At 37.5% G+C, this 21,056-nt stretch overlaps 1 protein-coding gene across 1 annotated transcript in view; it reads left to right on the top strand.

Annotated features, from left to right (window-relative positions):
* LOC126185151 (apoptotic protease-activating factor 1) overlaps window positions 1-21,056 on the top strand; it is a 277,026-nt gene that overhangs the window by 30,175 nt on the left and 225,795 nt on the right. Inside the window, exons 3-4 of the mRNA XM_049927997.1 lie at window positions 8,406-8,543; window positions 18,298-18,621. Of these exons, the coding sequence (XP_049783954.1) occupies window positions 8,406-8,543; window positions 18,298-18,621 (462 nt within the window). The remainder of the gene's footprint in view (window positions 1-8,405; window positions 8,544-18,297; window positions 18,622-21,056) is intronic.

Genomic DNA, 21,056 nt, shown 5'->3' with positions numbered 1-21,056 from the left:
CACTATAACAAGGGAACCTCCCCATCGCACCCCCTCAGATTTCGTTATAAGTTGGCACAGTGGATAGGCCTTGAAAAATTGAACTCGGATCAATCGAGAAAACAGGAAGAAGTTGTGTGGAGCAATGAAAAAATAAGCAAAATATACAAACTGAGTAGTCCATGTGCAACATAAGCCACATCCAGGATAGTGTGAGCTCAGGAGCGCTGTGGTCCCGTGGTTAGCGTGAGCAACTGCGGAACGAGAGGTCTGTGGTTCAAGTCCTCCCCCGAGTGAAAATTTTAATTTTTTATTTTCAGACAATTATCAAAGTTCAGGCACTCACACATAATCAACTTCGCTCTCCAAAATTCCAGGACATTTTCAGGTTTGCTTGGACATATGCATGATTTGACGGTCTACTCACGGAAAAATTTTAAAACGTTAAAAACATATGTTTTGACAGAGAACATGGAAAACTGTGCGACTGTGGAACTGTTGCATTTATTTGTTGCAGTTTATGTGACAAACTCATATGTTTTCATCACTTTTTGGGAGTGATTATCACATCCACAAGAAAACCTAAATCGGGCAAGGCAAAAGAATCTTTTTACCCATTCGCCAAGTGTACAAGTTAGGTGGGTCGACAACATATTCCTGTCATGTGACGCACATGCCGTCACCAGTGTCGTATAGAATATATCAGACTGTTTTCCTGTGGAGGAATAGGTTGACCTATTACCTTGCTATCAAATGTTTTCGGTTCCCATTGGAGAGGCACGTCCCTTCGTCGACTAATTGCACGGTTTTGCGGTGCGGTCCCAAAACACAGACACTAAACTTATTACAGTGAACAGAGACGTCAATGAACGAACGGACAGATCATTACTCTGCGAAAATAAAGATAGTAAACTTTTCGCTCAAGGGAAGGTTTGAACCAAGGACCTCTCATTCCGTAGCTGCTCACGATAACCACGGGACCACGGCGCTCCTGAGCTCACATTATCCTTGATGTTGCCTATCTTACGCATGGACTACTCAGTTTGTATATTTTGCTTATTTTTTTCGTAGTTCCACACAACTTCTTCCTGTTTTCTCGTTTGATCTGTGTTCAGTTTTTCAAGGCCTATCCACTGTGCGAACTTATAACTAAACCTGAGGGGGGTGCGATGGGGAGGTTCCCTTGTAAGAATCAGCTTGTCATCTAGCAGTACAGTGTAGTATGTGGTGATTTACCTAGATTCTGTTAATGTTCATTTCTTGTGTTAGTTATATTAGTTATGAATTTCTGTATTCTTTATACTGCTAAAACATTTTATGGAAATAAAAGGTCCTTAAGCATGTTTGCGCAATGTCTCACCACCGATTTAAAAGTTGTACTGTGGAATGGTCAATATAACAATGTGAAGCAGCCTGTAGGTACTCCTGAGCGTTTGCTTTCTAAGGACAACAGACATCTTCCTCTGACTCAATAGTAGTAATACAAAATTCCACTATTTTAATACATTCATTGACTGATAAATGGTCACTATTTCATTTCATCTTCTATTTTTTTACTTCAGAAGGTCAGAACATTGCATGTTTCACTTCCATTGCAACCAATATCACAAACATCTATGGCATGGGAAGCAGAACTGTGGGCCTCTCAGTGACCTGTGAGTTGTTGGTATAAAGTAATGTGCACAACTAGAAAATTTGGCTGTTTAGTCATCAGCAGGCATTTAAGTGAGACTGAAAACTTGCTAGGTTTTGGACAAATCTATTTTTGAGCTACAGTGTAGCTGTATGTGTATGTGTGTAAGGGGGCAGGGGATGTGTTTGTAAGGGGAAGAGGGGTGTGAGGTGTGTGTGTGTCATATACTTTCTTCAAGTTGTTGATGATTACTACACACTTATTTGCTCCCACCATTTGTACTTTATGATATATTTAAGGTTGAAGATCTGTTCAGTGCATGATGTATCTTTGCAGACCTTACTTCATACTCACTCATTTCATCATTTAGTCTTTCTTCTACCTTGGTTTGAAATACTTTGGATAGTATTTTATATGGACCCAAAAATAGACTAACGCCTTTATTATAACTAGCTTCTTATTATCTTTTGTCTTCAGTGTACAGTGGAACCTTGTAATTCCCATAACACGCAATTAGCATAACAAGCAAAAGAAATCGTAAAAAAAAAAGACTCGCTTACCGAGTGATGTTTCGCATAATGAGTGATGAAGTGGTGGTGATTTAGTGTGACATCACTAGCCATTCGCGCGTGGCGTGGAAAACATTCAACAATATGACCATCTTTCATTGTCAGCAGTGGCATATGAACAATGTCATTATTACGTACTGTAGTCGGGATTTAGCTCTGTTTCTGCTGCCATCTTAGTGCAGCTTGTGATCACACATTTTTCTAAACTTGTGTCCACACTGTTTTTTTTTTCTGAATTTTAATAACCTTTATAAATTTCTCCAAAGATAAAACCACTAGAAGACGGCCATAAGAGAAAGAAAATGACCTGAGAAATGAAACGTAAAATCATTGAGAAACGGGAACGTGGTTTGAGCGTTGCTGATTTAGCATGCACATACAATCAGACTACATCAACTGTTTGCACTATCTTCAAGAACAAGGACAAGATTAAGGAGAGAGATGCTACAAACAGAGTGACAAGCGTATCTAAACAACAGTTTTGTGTTCTGGGTTATGTCGAAAGCTTGCTCCTACATAAATGAAAAACATTTGCAAGACTACACTATTAATGAAAACATTATTTGTGAGGAGGTGAGAATGATCATCAGGGGTCGAATAAGTGTTTAAGGGAAGCCATGGGTGGTTTGAGAAGTTTTAAGAGAAGAACCGACATCCATATTGTTGTGAGGCATGGCAAAGTAGCCAGCTCTGGCACAAAGGCAGTAGAGAATTTCATCAGCAACATCGAGATACTCGCAGATCCTAAGGATATCTTTTGAAAGAGGTTTTTAATTGTGACTAGATGGGTCTATTCTGGAGAAAGATGCCAAAGTGTACCTTTATAACAGCAGAGGAAAATGCATTGCCTGGTCACAAGCCAATGAAAGACCGTCTCACACAGCTATTCTGTGCCAATGCAAGCGGCAATTTGAAAATTAAACTGCTGCGTATTTACCATTCAGAAACTCCATGAGCCTTCAAGAAGTATAAAGTCCAGAAGAGCAGGTTAAATTTCAGTGGAGGTCCATCAAGGCTAGGGTGACATGCGATCTCTCTCTCTCTCTCTCTCTCTCTTTGTGTGTGTGTGTGTGTGTGTGTGTGTGTGTGTGTGTGTGTGGAGAGAGAGAGAGAGAGAGAGAGAGAGAGATTGGATTAATGAAGTGTTTGGTCCTTCGGTGAAAATATATTTGCCCAAGATGAATCTGTCACCCCATGTCTTTCTTGTTATGGATAACGCTCCTGCCCATTCACCAGGTTTACAAGACTACCTCCTTGAAGTATTTCATTTCGTCAAGATCCAATTTCTGCCTCCCGACACCACTCTGTTACTCCAGCCTGTGGACCAGCAAATTATTTCTAACTTAAAGAAGCCCTATACTAAAGCACTTTTCAAGCATTGCTTTGAGTTGACTAAAGCTACCAGTCTCACTCTCAGAGTGTTTTTGAAATATCACTGCAACATCGTTGGCTGTGTCAAGATGATTGAGAAGCCGTGGGAAGAGGTTACCAAGAGAACTCTCACTTCTGCTTGGAAGAATCGTTGGCCCGAGTGTGTTGTTGAATGTGACTGTGAGGTATTTGAGTCAGTACCTGTGGAGCCTGTAGTCAGTGAGACTGTGTCTTTGGCCAAGAGCATGGGACTAGAAGTGGATAACAATGATATCAATGAGCTTGTGGAAGATCACAGCCAAGAAATGACACTGAAAAGCTTATGGAGTTGCAGCGTGTTTCACAGCAGGAAGTTGTGACCAGGAGTTCCTCAGAGGAGGAGGAGGAGGAGGAGAAGGCAATAACAGCAAAGGTAGAAATCTTCGGGCACAAAAAGAGAAATGCTGAAAGTATAGGAATCAGTTGCATTGTCACCCCAATAAAGCAGTGGCTGTGCACCCTACAAATTTATTTGACAATAACGCTGTGTTGCATTTTCGTCAAGTGTTGACATGTCGACAGAAACAAATTACTATAGGTAGCTTCCTAGTAAAAAAAACCATTAGTTATCTACCATGAGTAATAAAGTACATAATACTGTCTATATAACAAATGGTATGAATAAGATAAAACTTTTAGTACTTTCTCTGCATGGAATGCATTATCGCATTTTACATTAATTTATATGGGATAAATTGTTTTGCTTAACGAGTGTTTCGCATGACAAGTAGGAGTCTGGAACAAATTATGCTCACTATGTGAGGTTCCACTGTATTTATCAGAGCTGTTAACCAGTCTATAGGATTTCATTCATTTTTCCAAATTACCTCAGATAACAAGCTTAGAGATGGAAATAATACTGGCATATCCCATTTTCAGGTTTATTATTATTATTATTATTATTATTATTATTATTATTATTTTAAGTTATAGAATAATTTTAGCTGCTTCATTCTTGTTGATATGAAAGTAGCTAGGATGATTGCAGTTACTAGTAGATGGGAACAATGGCAGGAGGGTGTCCACAATGAGGAAATCAAAGAAAAACTGGGAATGAACTCTATAGATGTAGCAGTCAGGGCGAACAGGCTTAGATGGTGGGGTCATGTTACACACATGGGAGAAGCAAGGTTATCCAAGAGACTCATGGATTCAGCAGTAGAGGGTAGGAGGAGTCGGGGCAGACCGAGGAGAAGGTACCTGGATTCGGTTAAGAATGATTTTGAAGTAGTAGGTGTAACATCAGAAGAGGCACCGATGTTAGCACTGAATAGGGTATCATGGAGGAACTGTATAAGGGGGGCTATGCTCCAGACTGAACGCTGAAAGGCATAATCAGTCTTAAAAGATGATGATGATGATGATCATTCTTGTTGAGTATTTCAGGTGTTATTACTTCTCTCTTCACTGCTGAGTATCGAAAGTCATCCATTAATAACTTTCCTTTCCATTCATGGGTGGATACATGGATGTGGGGTTATTTATATACTGGTGTGTGAACTGTAATAATTTAAATCATAGGGGACAGTTGAAAATGTGAAAGTTGTCATGTGAAAATTTGCTAAGATGATATTCCCACTATAAGAGATGATTTCAGAGATGGTTCTGCATTCTTTGTTAAATTCTCTTATGTCACAAAGAGCTTGTGAACATGCACCCTTCTTGCTCCTATTGTTTATAGATGGTACATGGGAAGAAAGTCTCGCAGGGTCTTTCCATATGAGCCCTAATTTCTCTATATTAGCTCTGCGATGATTACAAGAGATGCATGCTGAAGGAGGTTGTGTGTTTCTTTTGTCATTTTCAATCATGGGGTCTTGGAATTTTATGAGTGTCTTTGGGACTCTCCGCAATGTGGAATGTCTTCTTGTAATCTCCTCCACTGCAGTTGGATAAGCATTTCTGTAACTCTCTCATACTGTTTAAACCAGCCTCTTGATTAACTCTTGGCTCTCTCTTTTGTTCATCAAACTTGGTAAGACTCCCAGACCAACAAACAATATTAAAGAACTGCTTGAACAACGGTTTTGTAAGCAACCTCTGTCAGGTGTGGATTAAATGTCCATGGAATTCTTTCAGTAAATCTGTATCTCTGTCATCTGCCATCCCCAAGACTATATTTATGTGGTCAGTCCACCTTAAATAACTCTGGACAGTATCTCATAGATACATGAAGGTTGTGACTAATCCCTGGGACTGATTACATTCTCAAATAACATTGAATTGTTTTCTCTCTTTCCATGCATTACATTATATTTATTTAGGTTTGAAGTCAGCTGCTAATTATTGTACCTGATGTAAACATCTGCAAGTATGTCTGCATTTGATAACATGTTTCTAAAGCCGTTTTCCAATAATGTGGCATGAACCATTGTCTCAATAACCTACTTGTTAAAAAAATTGATGAGAGGGCAAAAGACTAACTTTTGAGCTAACAAAATCTTACATACGGCAAAAAGGGAAAGGTTGCAAAAATCTAGATCTAGATATTCAACAGAAAATGAGGAGAGATATTAACAAACAAATTGCCTGCAACGGATCCAGTTAGAAAACTGGATATTCAGAATTGACAAAGAGGGGAGTTCGTAAACAAGAGATAAGGGATACATTATTGTGTATGTAGATGATACAAATATGTAGAGCAGCAGAGGTAAAAGAAAGAAACAATCAAACAAAACTAATTTAACAAAGGGAAAAAGTGGAAGAGAGATAAAAAGGAAATTGATAAACATAGAGGTGTACTGTGGAACTGAAAAATGTAGTAGTCACAAATAAGTGTTTTAATGAGGCAAAGTGGGAGGTGAGAACTGAGTACAGGATGTATGTAAATTTCTCAGCTGTGAAGTTTAACAGTGGAGAGAGGGGAGGGAATTCCTAACTCTACCGCTTACAGTTCCAGAACGAATATGCAAATAAAGTTTTAGGCCATCGTATCCTAATTTAAAAAAAAAAAAAAAAAACCATATATATTCTGTGTGTGTGTGTTTTCTGAACTATTTATTTTCGTTTCGTTATGGTGACAAATTCTATACCATTGAAAGATGATCCCTACATGAATAAACAAATAAGTTCTGTCAGAAAAAAAATGGAAAATGGTGTGTGTGTGTGTGTGTGTGTGTGTGTGTGTGTGTGTGTTTAGGAGGGGGGGGGGGGGGGGGACACCATGCATTCCTCATGAGCAGAGTTGTGAAACTACTGTTAGTAAGTGTAGACTATGGTAGTTTTCCTCATAGCTTTGGCCAGTTAAGGTCTTACCTGTATGTTGGATGTGTTGCATACCTGTTGGGCATTACCTCATAAAGATCGCTTTGTTTATGTATACGATTAGTGTCTTACTACATTCCCCTAAAAACCAGGAGTGGTGAACTGTTGGGAAAATCAGTGAGTGAAAAGGTCCAGGTAACATGTGGAACATTTTTGTTCTACACAATTATCCTCCTGTCTGTTACTTGGAATAAACAGTATTTACAAAAAAACTGATATTGTCAGTGCTTAATTAGGGTTTTATTCAAAAATTATTGATTTGTAATGTGAAACAGAGGGATGTTATAGTAAAAATAAAGAAAACAGTACAGATTCGTCATGTAGCACTAGAAAATGCAATTTTCTGAATGACGTAAAAAAACTGAACAAAAATATATCAAACATCACTTCAATACTTCATTGAACTTACATAAAACATTACCCCGTTATTCATAATGAACTTTTGCATTTATCAGGAATAACAGGAAACTCTTGCCTTTGATCATGATGAAGAACAGTCTATTGAGTACAAAGTAACAACAATAATCATATATTTGTTGTGTTTGTGCATGTAAACTATACTTGCATCAAAAGTAATTGCTTTGGTTGTATAGAAGTGCAGAAGCTACACGATCAAGTAATTTTTATTATGCATAAAATGCAGTTTATATTCTGTAAGGATATAAACAACTAATACTGAATGATGTGCTTTTCTTGTTATCAGGAGGGAGAGAGAGAGAGAGAGAGAGAGAGAGAGAGAGAGAGAGAGAGGTGTCATCAGCTCCCATTTTCTATCTTACACATTCATTTTTGTATCTATCCCTACCAATACTACTGGTAATCGTACCATTTACTATGTCATTCATGTAAGTGTGCCAAACTATTGAACTGTAATTTTGATAGAGTACAGCTCTACTCTTGAGACAGTTATGAATGAATATTATAGACCATGTCAACAACTAACAGTCACTGTGTCAGACAGAAAAGATGAGATGATAAGCTTCATTGACAAACTGAATGTTATAATAAATTGGAAGTGAAGTTAATATAAAACAATGATGTTCTTGTTAGGTAATCAAGTTTACAACCCTTAAAAATTAATTTCATATACATTTTTAAGATAGGTAACAAAAAAATCGGGGAAGTGAAGTAAAAAGGCAAAGATAATTAGTAATGAGGACACAAGAAACATTTTTACCAGCAGTATCTGAAACAGATATTGCAAAATCTGCACAGTGCATAAATTGAAAACAGGGCAGACAGCTGTCATTTTAGTGGACTTAAAAGCAGCCTACATCTGCTGTTTATCTTTTGGAATGCACCATGTTTCTCTGTTTTCATCCATTCCCACATACAAAAGATTTACTACAATATCTGAGTAGAGATTTTACTTTCAACACATGTTCTTCCTTTATATATAGCTGTGTATGAGTATTTATTATTAGAATCTAAATTTGTCATAAGATCACGCTCACAGAATTTTATTTTCACTATACACTAAAAATTTTTCAGTGGATTTATGATAATATTGGAAAAACTTCATGAACAGTTATTTGTCTTTTCCTTCACAGCTTCTGGAGCTACGTGCGAGTTTAAAGTCTTTAACTCGAGGCAATTATATTGTGTTGCATGGAATGACTGGTAGTGGGAAGTCCTGCTTAGCTGCAGCTGCTGTGGAGTATCTTCCACTGGTTACTAAATCTTTCAAGGTTAGTAGGTACAGAACTTTTTGTTACATTGATAGTAGATTACAATAATACTACTAGATAGGAGCGTACATTATAAAATACGTGGAATTTGTTAAAATAGTTGTGAAGCTTGCTCAAAAATGTCGTTGAAATGTGTTTGAAAATGTGTTTGGTGTGGTTAATGTAATCATATTAGGCATTTCTGGATCATTTTGATATTTAATAAATTATATGTGATACTTTGTGTTGTTTGATAGAAGTGTTAAGTGCATACCATTCTCCACAGGATGAGTACAAAGACTGGCAGCTGCTAACCCGTTTCGAGATATTGGATTTAAGTTAACATGTTTGCTGAAGATATCATCAAATGAAATTTTCAGTTCGAGCTTACAATCTCATCAGGGACTGATCACCATGTTGATAGTATAGAAGCATAGAGAATTTTCAGTATACTTATTTCAGTTGTGGGTTATCTTTTCAAAGCAAGTGGTGTGTTATGAAACTTGTGTAAATGAAGCGTACAGTGAAGAGAATAGACCTTGTGAACAATGCCAGTGGTAGTGCATAGATTGAGTCAGTGTACTGGATACTGTTGAACAGATATTTGGTTCAGTTTGCCAACTGTAGTTATGTCTAAGAATAAATATGTAAATTGTGCGTGGAATGCCTCATGAAGTATAAATTGTAAAAACTGTACTTGCAAATTTGTGTTGTACATTGCTACTACTTCACATATAGTTTCTATGAAACTGACATTATTTATGGCATAAAGTTTAATAAAGTTTTAGAGTAATTCAAAACTGTTTGTTGCACTTAGCTCACTTTGTGACCTGTAAATTTTGTAAATAGTAAAAGCAAACCTATTTAAGTTATACAAACATGTATTCCATACACAAAGTACATTCATTAGAGAGAACGAAATAATCTTTAAAACAAAACATGATGACTACCTCATTGTTCAGGGGAGTTTCCTCTCTAACAAACAGATCTGTTTTAGCAGGAATATTTACTAACAAAGAGTACACTAGTATGCAGAACTTAAGGACAAAAGTATTGAGTTGGTGCATAAGTTCATAGCATTTGTCCATAAGTTTAATAAACACAACAAATAAGGCAAAGAACTCATCGAGCCATGTTCGGAGCTCATTTTAATCAGGGAAGGAAGTTCCTTGAAGGTTGTTCAGTAGAGAGCAGAAAAGATGAATATCTGCGGGTGCAGGATCACATGAGTAAGGTGGTATGGAATGACTTCCCAATCCAACTCCTGTATAGTGTTTTTTGTCAGTCGAGCAGAATGTGAGGGGGTGGTATCATGGAGTAGCAACACTTCACACAGTCTTCCAGGTCATTGTTCTTCGATTGCATCTGCAGCATGTCTCAGTTGTTGACAATAAATGTCAATATTCATAACTACGCCTCAGGGAAGTACAGTATAACGTGGCTTTTACGTACCCAAAATTAATGTTTTCCTGCCGTTTACAACATTTTTTATCATTCTCGTCAAATTTGCTATGTCCACAATTTTAATTTGCACCTGATTTTGTGTCAACATATTTATAATTTTCCCACAATTTACGCATTACAAAAAAAATTCTGTGGAGAAAAAACTGACGTTGGCCGTCCAGTAGTGTCTACAAATATTACGTGGTTAGGTTTCTTAACACCAGGGTGCTCTACTCATCGGATTTGAATGTGCAAATGTGTAAAAGTTGGAACAATTCGTGCCGTATCTCCTGCCACTGCCAAGCTCTACTTGGCATGGTGACTGCTGGGAGTAACTAGGTTCGTTCGAATAACAATATCATGACCAATCACAACCATTTCCAAACTGTCTCTACTGCGCAAACATAGTTTCTTGATTGTCGTGATCATCGTGACACCTTTGTTGAACAATATTTAGCGTTTTTCGGCATTTGGCCATTTGTAGCACTAGTTGACACCGTTATTCACTTTGCGTTGCGTTTTAGTTAAAACACAGCACCAGTTATGTATTATTTTCATGCTGAACAAAACATGTTTCAAGAATTTATTCTCGCTGTCAAGTGCAGTATTTACGTATGTATTTTTTGTAATGTCACACAAACAAACAATGTGAGTGATAGTTTGCGTGTGTATGGTTTCCCACATAACTGAGGAGCCACAGTACCCGATAACCTCACAAATTACTTATGCACCTATTTGCTCTTGACAGTGAGAAAAAATTCTCAAAACGCATCATGCTAAGCATGAAAATATGTAACTAGTGCAGTACTTCGTTATTTAAATAATGAATGACAGCTGTAGGCTTTCAAAAACGTCAATTATGACGTATGAAACAGTAAAACTTTCCACTTCCTAGACGGTTATCAGTTTCAGTTACATCAGCGGTTTTTATTTGATAATAAACCTTTATTAGTTAATAAACAAGTTCTTGACATGTCTTTTGATGCCTGTTGTGTAAATATACCATACATAAAGTACAGAAATGCAAGACGGTATCCTATACGTAACTTTTACAGCTTAAAACATTATTTCCCACATTTTACATTTTCCCGTATCTTACGCAATTTTTTTGAAACCCCTTGAAAAGTGTAAAGGCAGGGTTTCACTGTAGTTCATGCTTTTCCACCAGATGCATAACATTATCTTCAATGGATGTACACAGGTATTTGTACTGGTAGTTGCTGCTTTGTTTGTGCTCAACCACTCCTTTCTTTTCCTTATGTTAGCATAAAGACACCATTTGTCATCACCAGCAACAATACAGGATAGGAGTGGTCAGTGCTGTTCATGAGCCAATTGATGACGAGGAAAGCACATATGGATTTTTGTGATTTTAGCTTAGAGTATGTGTACCCATACACCCACTTTTTGATCTTTCCCCCAAACGATCTTTTTTAAACCCCAAAGGTCTTCCTGAATTTGGAGAGTCATTAATGTCAATAGGATCCTCTTTAAAAAGAGAGAACCATTTTCTTGCCATGCTCTGTCCAATGGCATTATCCCCATACAAGGCGCAAATGTTTCTGGCTGCTTCCACTGCTGTCACCCTTGTAGTGAACTCAAACCGAAGAATATGTCAGAAATGTTCCAATTTCCCCACTGGCCACTCCATCCTAGTGCCCACAGCTCCACTCACTATCTCCAGGTGACAAAATGACAGTATGTAAACTCAAATAGCAACACTGAACTACAAATAAAAAATTACCGTTGATAAGTAAACCCATAGCATCTAGAATACCAACATGCAAAACAAGAAATGTTATGAACTTATGCACCAACCTAATAACTATCACATGATGTGTCACTGCCAAGTAACATAGCTTGATGAAACCTGGACCATACGTAAAAAGAGCTACTACATTGTTCCCCTCAACATTACAAGAGGCAGGACATGGTTATTAATAGTGTGTGTTATCATCACAGGTGGCAATGCATGCTTTGCAATGTGCTCCCATGGTGGCCACAAGGTTGGTAAGGAGTTTTTGCGGCAAAGTGTTTCACTCCTCCATCAATGCAGTTGACAACTGCTGGATGGCCATTAGTGCATGTGAAAGTGCTGCAGTACATCTCCCCAATCCATCCCACATGTCTGATGGGATTTAAGTCAGAGGCAAGGATAGACCAGTCCATTTGCCAAATACCCTCCTGTTTCAAGAGCTCCTCCACGTGCACTCTTCAATGCGGCCATGCATTGTCACCAATAAAAATGAAGTCAGAGCCGAATGCACCCCTCAAAAAATGCACGTGAGGAGGGAGTACACTGTCAAAATGACATTGACTGGTGAGTATACTGTGTTAAACGATTTGGTGGTCAGTATGCCCAAGCAACATTATGCCTCCTTGCACCAAAGTGCCTGAACCACCAAAATGATCATGTTTGACAGTGCAGTACATGCTCTCAAATGACAGCAAGTGGGAACACGTAATGCATCTAGGAAGATTGTTGAACATAATTGTTTTGTTGGTCCAGGTTTTGTGGTGTGGAGAGGCATAATGTTGCATTGGCATACCGACCTCCAAATGTGTGAACACAGTACATTCACTGGTCAGTGTTACAGAGAGGCTGTACTCCTTCCCCATGCTTGTCTTTTTTGAGGTACATTCTGCCCTGACCTCATTTATATGGATAACTTGTGTGCAACTGCTTTGAACAGCACAGGTGGAGGAGCTCTTGGAATGAGAGGATATTTGATAAATGGACTGACATGTCCATTCCCCCATCACAAATCCCATCAAGCATGTGTGGAATGCGTAGGGGAGGCTTATGGGAGTACATGCACTAATGACCCTCCAGCAGTTGTCAACCACACTGCTGGAAGAATGGGAAGCCCTACCACAAAAATTCCTTGCCAACCTTACAGCCAGCATGGGACCGTGTTGTGAAGCATGCATTGCTGTCCGTTGTGATTGCACACACTATTAAGAATGGTGTCCCACCTTTCTTTGTCCAGGTGACCATTATAAATCACAGTGACTCTAGTGCAACTACTGTTTTTGAGTAAAAGTGTCATTTCTGTTCATCTCGTGTATTTCTTTCAGTTACCTTCTGTACTATACTGTAGCAGTTCTTTCTATATATGGTCCAAGTTTCATCAAGCTATGTTACTTGACAGGGAGACATCATGTGAAAGTTACTTGCTTCCTTGAGTTTTGCACCAGTATAGATGTGCATATTCATTTGCGTGAGCAGTCATCCTTGAGAACATGTGAAAACTGTTATTTGCCATGTACTTCCTCATGAACAGGCGCATACAGTTTTCACACATTTTAAAAGTTTCCTCATAGATGCTATATGGTATAAAATATTTCTTTTGAATAAGATCTGATGAAACTTGACACCTGAAACTGTGTGCACCTATACTTGTCTCATTTGAGAATACAGGAGCTTTATTTTCTATTTATTAATGTATTAGATGACCATTTCGAAGCCCAAGAATTAGTATACTAGGTATTGTAGTTGGAGCAAAGTTGCTGAATAAATTATTCAGCAATTTTGCAAATTGTATGTTAATTTGTAATGCTCTTGCTGCCTTAGTGTCTCTCCCTTTTTTTTATATTGGTTTTGTGTAGACTGTCAGACTTCACTGCCTCTCTTGACCATTTCACAGATTTTGTACTGAGATCTGAATTGGTGTTGTCAATATATGTATATTACATTGGGATTTTCCTTTCTTTTTATGCTTTAACTACACTTATGTGACAGATCAGTTGTCTGAGAATATACAAACGTAAATGAAAATTTTTCAGACTTATAATTTTTCCCCAGAATTACCATGTTGATCAAAATTTGGCCATTGTAATTAAGGGCGGGTCGTTGAACTGTAATCACTGATCATGCAGTAATACCCAAGAATATACCTTAATCTTAAAGGTTTGTTAATTTTTTGTATTTATAAATTTTTTAAAAAATGTAATTCATATAAGAAAATTTTCAAAGCATTTGGGAACATAAGAGTCCCATGTTTCATAGCCTACAGCAATATTTCCACATTGCCTCTCCTGCAGCCTTACATTGTGTGCTCAAACCTACAATCTTTTAACAATATTCAATATTTTATATGAGTCCATTTACATCTTCTGGTGATATTGGTGCAGGCACTTGCAATGCCATTTGTTGGATGTTGTCATCACTTAACACAACTCATGCATTATGAACAAATGCTTTGTTACTTTCCAAATAGACTGTGCTAATGCATACTTTCTGTGAGTGTTTTCACTTGTTCATGTAACCTTCCGGGATGTAACATACTTTCTCCAAAAGTTCATTTTTATTGATGTACCTGACAACAGTCAAATGCTTTATTTGTGCTGTGAGCAGTTACCTTTGCTCCTTCCATTGTTGGAAATGGAACATATTAACAGATGGAAAATAACAGAAGGAATTTGGAGCTATATGGATCACTATGCAGGATAACATGGGAAAGCTGTGTTCATTTCAAAAGAGGTTGATTGTTACAATGCATTAATCCTAGTCCCATTTCCTGTTGATTGGAATTCGTGTGAAATGAACTCTCATAATATGCTTGTGTAAATCCAGGGCAGAAAATAAAAATTGTTTGAACACACACACAAAGTTGGCATATAAAAACAGCAGAGTGCTCTCCCTCCCTCCCTCTCTCCCTCTCCCCCCTCCCTCCATCCCCCCCCCCTTTCCTACCTGGGGACCACTTCTCTTTCTTTCCCTCCACACACACAGTGGCCTGATGTTGCATGTTTGTGAATGACTACGTAAATTGTTTACTTGTTTTCATTGCATAATTGTGTATTTCTGTATAATTTTCCCCATGTAAATTTAAAACATGCCAGAATTTTGAGGTATTTCATTAAAGAGCACAAATAGTTCCCATTATCCATTATATCACAGCATGTGGAGTGTTGCTCTGCTGCAAAATGAAATGTAGGTGTATTCTCTTGGACAATTAACTGAAAAGAGACAGATCATATTGATCTGGTGGTAACTGTTTAATTGGAGGGTTTTGATCAATAACTTTAATTTGGTTTAAGACTGCTGTAGAGAAGAGTACCAAGTATTCAGTGCATGGTTCATTGAAGAATTTTACAAAGCAATGTGACGCAAATGGTGAAACACTAGACTTCATTTAGGGGACAGCCATTCAAATTCACTTCTGTCCTCCCATATCTGGCCTGTCCGTGGTTCCCTAAATCACTCAAGGCAAATGCCAGCATAGTTCCTTTGGAAAGGATAGTTCCTTTTTAAAGGACATTGCTGATTTCCTCTCTTATTCTTTCTCAATCAAAGTTTATGCTCCACCTCTAATAACCTTTTTGTAGAGGGATGTTAAATCTTAATCTTCTCATATAGGCAAATTATATTTCCCATATGTCTTACACTGATTATCTTCATATTACCACTGAAAGAGAAACTTTAATGAGTGTATATGAGTTGCAAACTCAGGACAGGAAGGTAGGTATGTATGTTGGCCAGTGATGTTGGCTATCATTGGAGCTTTGCACTTAGGCAAATAAAATAAAAATTGAAGAACACTAAACTTCTAAACATTTGAGATGTCTCAGGTACTTCGGGAAGAGTTTCTGAGGATGTACTAAACAGTGCATAATTAATTTCTTTCTATAGAATACGAAAGTCTCATTCATCAGTAATTTGTATACATCATAATTTGTGTGGCTTGGCCACATAACAGCAGTGTAACATGTGTAAGAGGCATGGAGAAGAAAGAAGGATATTATTTATCTTTTCACATAGAATTTGAGTATTAAATAGAGATGTATTTGCCTAAAGAGAGAGAGTGACAAATGAAAATGGCTGTAATAGGTATTTACAAATTACTGGAAAACAAGGATGAGTTGAGTGTCAGATGAGTAAAACTGGAGAAAGACTTTAAATATTAAGAAAATACTAAAAAATTAACCTTAGTGGAAAAGGGAAAAAAAGTTGGAACACATGCCAGTAACAAAGTAATAGAGAGGAGAATTGCTTGGAAACTTGTTAGCCATAAAAACAGATAAAATTTAAAAAAATCAGACAAGTTTCTTGTATACAAAACCAGTGATGGTTGTTCTAAAAGTTTGGCTATATATTTTTTGTAAATTTTTTCTGTAAGTAGTATATGTGCTGCCTTGGTTGCCTAAAGGTGAAAACTGCATTCCAGACGAGGATACAAGCCTTGGTCCTTACCATTTGAGAGTTGCGCATTAGTAGTTACACCATCTGAGCATACCTTACAGAGTGACTCAAAGCTTAAACAATGGCAATGGCTTTTCCTTTCTTTATGAACTGCAGAGGCTCTTCCACAGTACTGAGAGACTACAAAGAATGCATGTCTTGCAGTAGCTAACAAGCTCACACAAAGTAAACAGTAACTTTTGGGATCATTGTTTTTTGTATCATGGGAGGGAAGTGGTAAGACAATAAGCAGATGTCAGAAGAGGAGGAGAGACTCTGCACCCTAAATATAGTGTGAGCCATAACATGGAGTATTATTTGACTTTAATGTTAAAGCACAAAGAGGACTGGGTGTATAGAACAGAAGGAAAAACACAAATACATTCCTTTGGAAGAAATGTAAACAACGTCCGTGGTATTTTGGAAGAATGACTTCCTATATGTCTTTGTGGTAGCCTGAATTTATCTAATTTTATCATCTTAATGATTAGGTGATGAACTTCTTTGTGTTGTCTGTAAGGCACTGCACAGGATTTGATGAAGAGCATTTAGCTACCATTGCCATTATTCTATCCTCATATAATCATCAGAAATATATGGTCAATGAATGATTGTACTGTGTATGGTGTGCAGTAACAATATTTCCCTTTTTCTCTTCGAAATGTGTGCACTTGTAATTTTAATAGAACACTTTCATTATACACAATGCTTTCTTTTAATGGCTGACAATGAAGTTTGGATCTAACCGTGAAACACTTTCTCTGACTAAACAAACCATTGATATACTGTTATTCTTCAAACCTCCCATGTCCCTTCTGTTAATCCTATTTTCTTAAGAATCCATGTGTAGCAAAAAAATGTAAGAATGGGTTGGCTGAGAAACTTGGAAGAAGCCTGTCTTTATATGAGTTTCATTTTCTAAGACATCTTCCAGTGAATCATAACTTAACTAACACTAATGATTGATTCCATATGCTACAGAACAGTAATAGAACATCTTTTTTGCCTGTTATCGTGATTACTTTTTACTCAGTCTATTGCTTTCATTCTTCTATTTGGTTTATCAGTATTTTATTAGGGAGAGACTTTAAATTCAAGCTGTAATATCAAGAGGATAGTAAATTATTACTTAAGTGAGAAATTAAGGAGAGATAAATAAAAGTTTCACTTTTAAACTAATTGGACATTGTAATCTTTTGTGTTTATTGATATTATAGCAGCTTTTAATGCTATAGACTGCCTCTCTTCTTCTAATCTAGTCATCGCTCACTGTTTCATATGCTAAGCATGGATGAGTTGTCTTGCCTCAGACACAATTATTTATAGTTTGTAACTACTTCATAAATGCTTATTCTCGTGTAACTACTGCCAAACACAACATTTGTCAGAGATTTTGGTACTGTATATCGAGAACTGTGTTGTAACAAGGTATTCTACAAAAGAAACAACTAATTTACACAGATGTTAAAAATGTCGTAAAAGATAAACATTAGTTTCAAAGTCTAAATAATATGTAAATTATTACAAATAATGTTAATGAAAAAGTTTCTGCTCCAAAGCAGCAAAGTGCATCACAGCTTACAATTCAAGTGTATGCAATGGTATACTTAAACTGTTTATTATTTTCCTACACTTTCCAGACACCAAATTCTGAGGAAGTTAAGATCTTTCAGTGCGAGTTCCTACAAATTTTATAGTAACAAGCTCTGTTTTCTTCTTCATTTTTGGTTGGTAAAATAAATACTGCTGGTACTCTCAATCAAGCCACTCTGAGCTGCTGCAAATTCCATACTTAGAAAAATGGAAATGTTTAAATTTAGTCAATACTAGTGACTATCTATAATTATCTTCAATAACATCAGTTATAGTGTATTTATTCCCACACATACGTAAAGTTTCCACTTTTGTCAGTAATTCTAAGGTGTTACAAGTATTGTGTTTATTTTCACCATCAAATCAACTAACTTACTATGCAGTTCATATGTTTTGTGAAGCTAATGGAGCTAGAGATGATAATTAATTTATTTGGTGGGAAATGAAAGGGTAAATGTGGTGTAAATTGAATGTATACACATTTTGATTCTTCACTAAATATGTAAAAGTACTAGAGTACCAGTAGTATTATTTAATAATGCTTTTGTTTTTCAGAACTGCGTTTTCTGGCTGAGTGTGGGTGATTCTGGAAGTAATGTCTTGTCTCATGTGAATCACCTTTTGTGCAAGTTGCAAGCTACAGGGAGAGTGTTTCCTGATGAATTTCAGAGGCAGGAACTTATGAATCTGACTTGGTTCCGAGAAACACTTACACGATACTACACAGATAAAGATTTAAGAGAAGGTCTTCTTATATTAGATGATGTTGCCTCAAGTGATGTCATTGATGCATTTGACATTGGCTGTAAAATACTTGTTACAACGAAGGATCTTGAAGTGATGAGAAAAGTGCGAGGAAGGATAAGCAAAACTATTAAAGTAAGTGAATTGTGCTTGCATGTACTCATGCGAAGAATTGTTGATGAGACAAAAACTTAATTTAAAGGTTTTCTAGTTTCAGTAAGAGGGGGAAATGATGCCCAATGAATAGGGAGGAAGAGTACTGAGACAGATTAGATTAATCAGGTTCCAGACCCTTGCAGATACATAGTGTTGTAAGATGTGTATTCACATGTAATTGAGCTTCAGAACATTCATTTGTTGGAACAATATTATTTTCAATAAAATATTGACTGTGGCTGCTGTATATAATAATTTGTTTCATTACTTGAGCAGAGTTTGTCTACAGCCTGTAATGAGCAGCCCTGTTTGCAGAAGATAAACATATTTTTAAAAATAATTACAAAGCAGTGTAGTAAATTGTCTGTGTTAAGAAGTACAAAAGACAAAACATAAAAAAAATAATTACAAACCAGTACCATGTATCATCATATCAATAAATACTTGGAGCTCACTTCACATGTACACGCAACATATGCCCATGTAACTGGCTGATGTTTACAATATACTAAATTCTCATTATCAGTATGTGCCCCATGAATGCTGAACAACTGCATAGCAAAGAACTTGTGTAAATGTTAGAAAGATCATATGCAGCACCAAGCAAAATAGTATGACAATTTTGTGTTCGTCAGTGTATTGACTCAACTGCCAAACTTCAGTGAAAAGGCAGGATGGTTGTTGCCTGGTAGCACTCTTCCTACCATTTTTGTAGCTATTATGAGTTGGTCCAGTGAGTATCATGCTTTTTGTGGCTAAAGCCAAGTTTAAAAATAGTAATTCCGTAATTACTACATGATGTTTATGTTATAGATAATTCGATTTAAATCAAAACCCTCTACTCCTGATAGGCGTACAATATTGCTGTGGATGAATAACTGATGGAGAACATAGTCATTGAAAATGAAACCAAAAAGACAAAATCATAGTCTAAGAACAACTGAAAATGTTGTTATGAATGCATGAGGAAAAACAGGGAACACTTGGTGAATTTATAATTTTCAAGTTACTATGATTACTTTCTTTGTCGATATATCAGAACTAAAACTAGAAATTGAATTTTAATTTGACACATGAGGCTATGAAATACTCTCTTGTTCCTGTCAATCAAAATTTATCAGATTATTCTTCTCAACCCTGCATGTGCATGTGAAACAATGTGAGAAGCACACAACCACATGTATTGGAAATTTTCTGTTGTGTTGGTGACAGGTTGTTGTGTATTACACAAATCAAAAAGAATTTTGCATCACCCCGGTTCCCAGAACTCCTGAATATAGACGTTGACTGTGGATATTGTGTCACAGACACAGTCCCTTTGACTGTTTAGAGATGTCACTAAACCCACCCAAAGATGTAAACAACCATGCATGAGCTGTGCCTATTAGACAGAGTGGGTCCAACAGCCGATCAGTTCCAGTGATTCTTCAAGGAAGGAGGTACACAGCTCGTGTTGTCTGTAGTTCAACTATGCCTAGAGGGTCAATACCGCGGTTCAGTCTGCATTGTTCCTTTGTGCCAGGAAGGACTCTCAAGAAGGGAAGTGTCCAGGTGTCTTGGTTGGAGTGAAGCAAAGCGATGTTGTTCGGACATGGAGGAGATACAGAGAGACAGGAACTGTCGATAACATGCCTCACTCGGGCCACCCAAGGGCTACTACTACAGTGGATGACCACTACCTAAGGATTATGGCTCGGAAAAACCCTGACAGCAGTGCCACCATGTTGAATAATGCTTTACGTGCAGCCACAGGATGTCATGCTATGACTCAAACTGTGTGCAATAGGCTGCACAATGCACAACTTCACTCCTGACATCCATGGCGAGGTTCATCTTTAAAACCATGACTCCATGCAGTGTGGTACAGATGGGGCAACAACATGCCAAATGGACCACTCAGGATTGGCATCACGTTCTCTTCACCAGTGAGTGTCGCATATGCCTTCAGCCAGACAATCATCGAAGATGTGTTTCGAGGCAACCCGGTCAGGCTGAACGCCTTAGACACACTGTCCAACGAGTGCAGCAAGGTGGAGGTTCCCTGCTGTTTTGGGGTGGCATTATGTGGGGCTGACATACGCCGCTGGTGGTCATGGAAGGCACCGTAACGGCTGTACAATATGTGAATGCCATCCTCTGGCCGATCGTGCAACCATATCGACAGCATATTGATGAGGCATTCATCTTCATGGATGACAATTTGTGCCCCCATCATGCACATCTTTTGAATGACTTCCTTCAGCATAACGACATAGCTCAACTAGAGTGTCCAGCATGTCCTCCAGACATGAACCCTATCGAACATGCCTGGAATAGATTGAAAAGGGCTGTTTATGGACGACGTGACTCACCAACCACTCTGAGGGAGCCGCACTGAATCACCATTAAGGAGTGGGACAATCTGAACCAACAGT

The sequence above is a fragment of the Schistocerca cancellata genome, chromosome 4 (assembly GCF_023864275.1).
Source record: "Schistocerca cancellata isolate TAMUIC-IGC-003103 chromosome 4, iqSchCanc2.1, whole genome shotgun sequence".
NCBI classification, from domain to species: Eukaryota; Metazoa; Arthropoda; class Insecta; order Orthoptera; family Acrididae; genus Schistocerca; species Schistocerca cancellata.
Note: the sequence above shows the minus strand (reverse complement) of the source record. Positions and strands in the feature narration are given on the sequence as shown.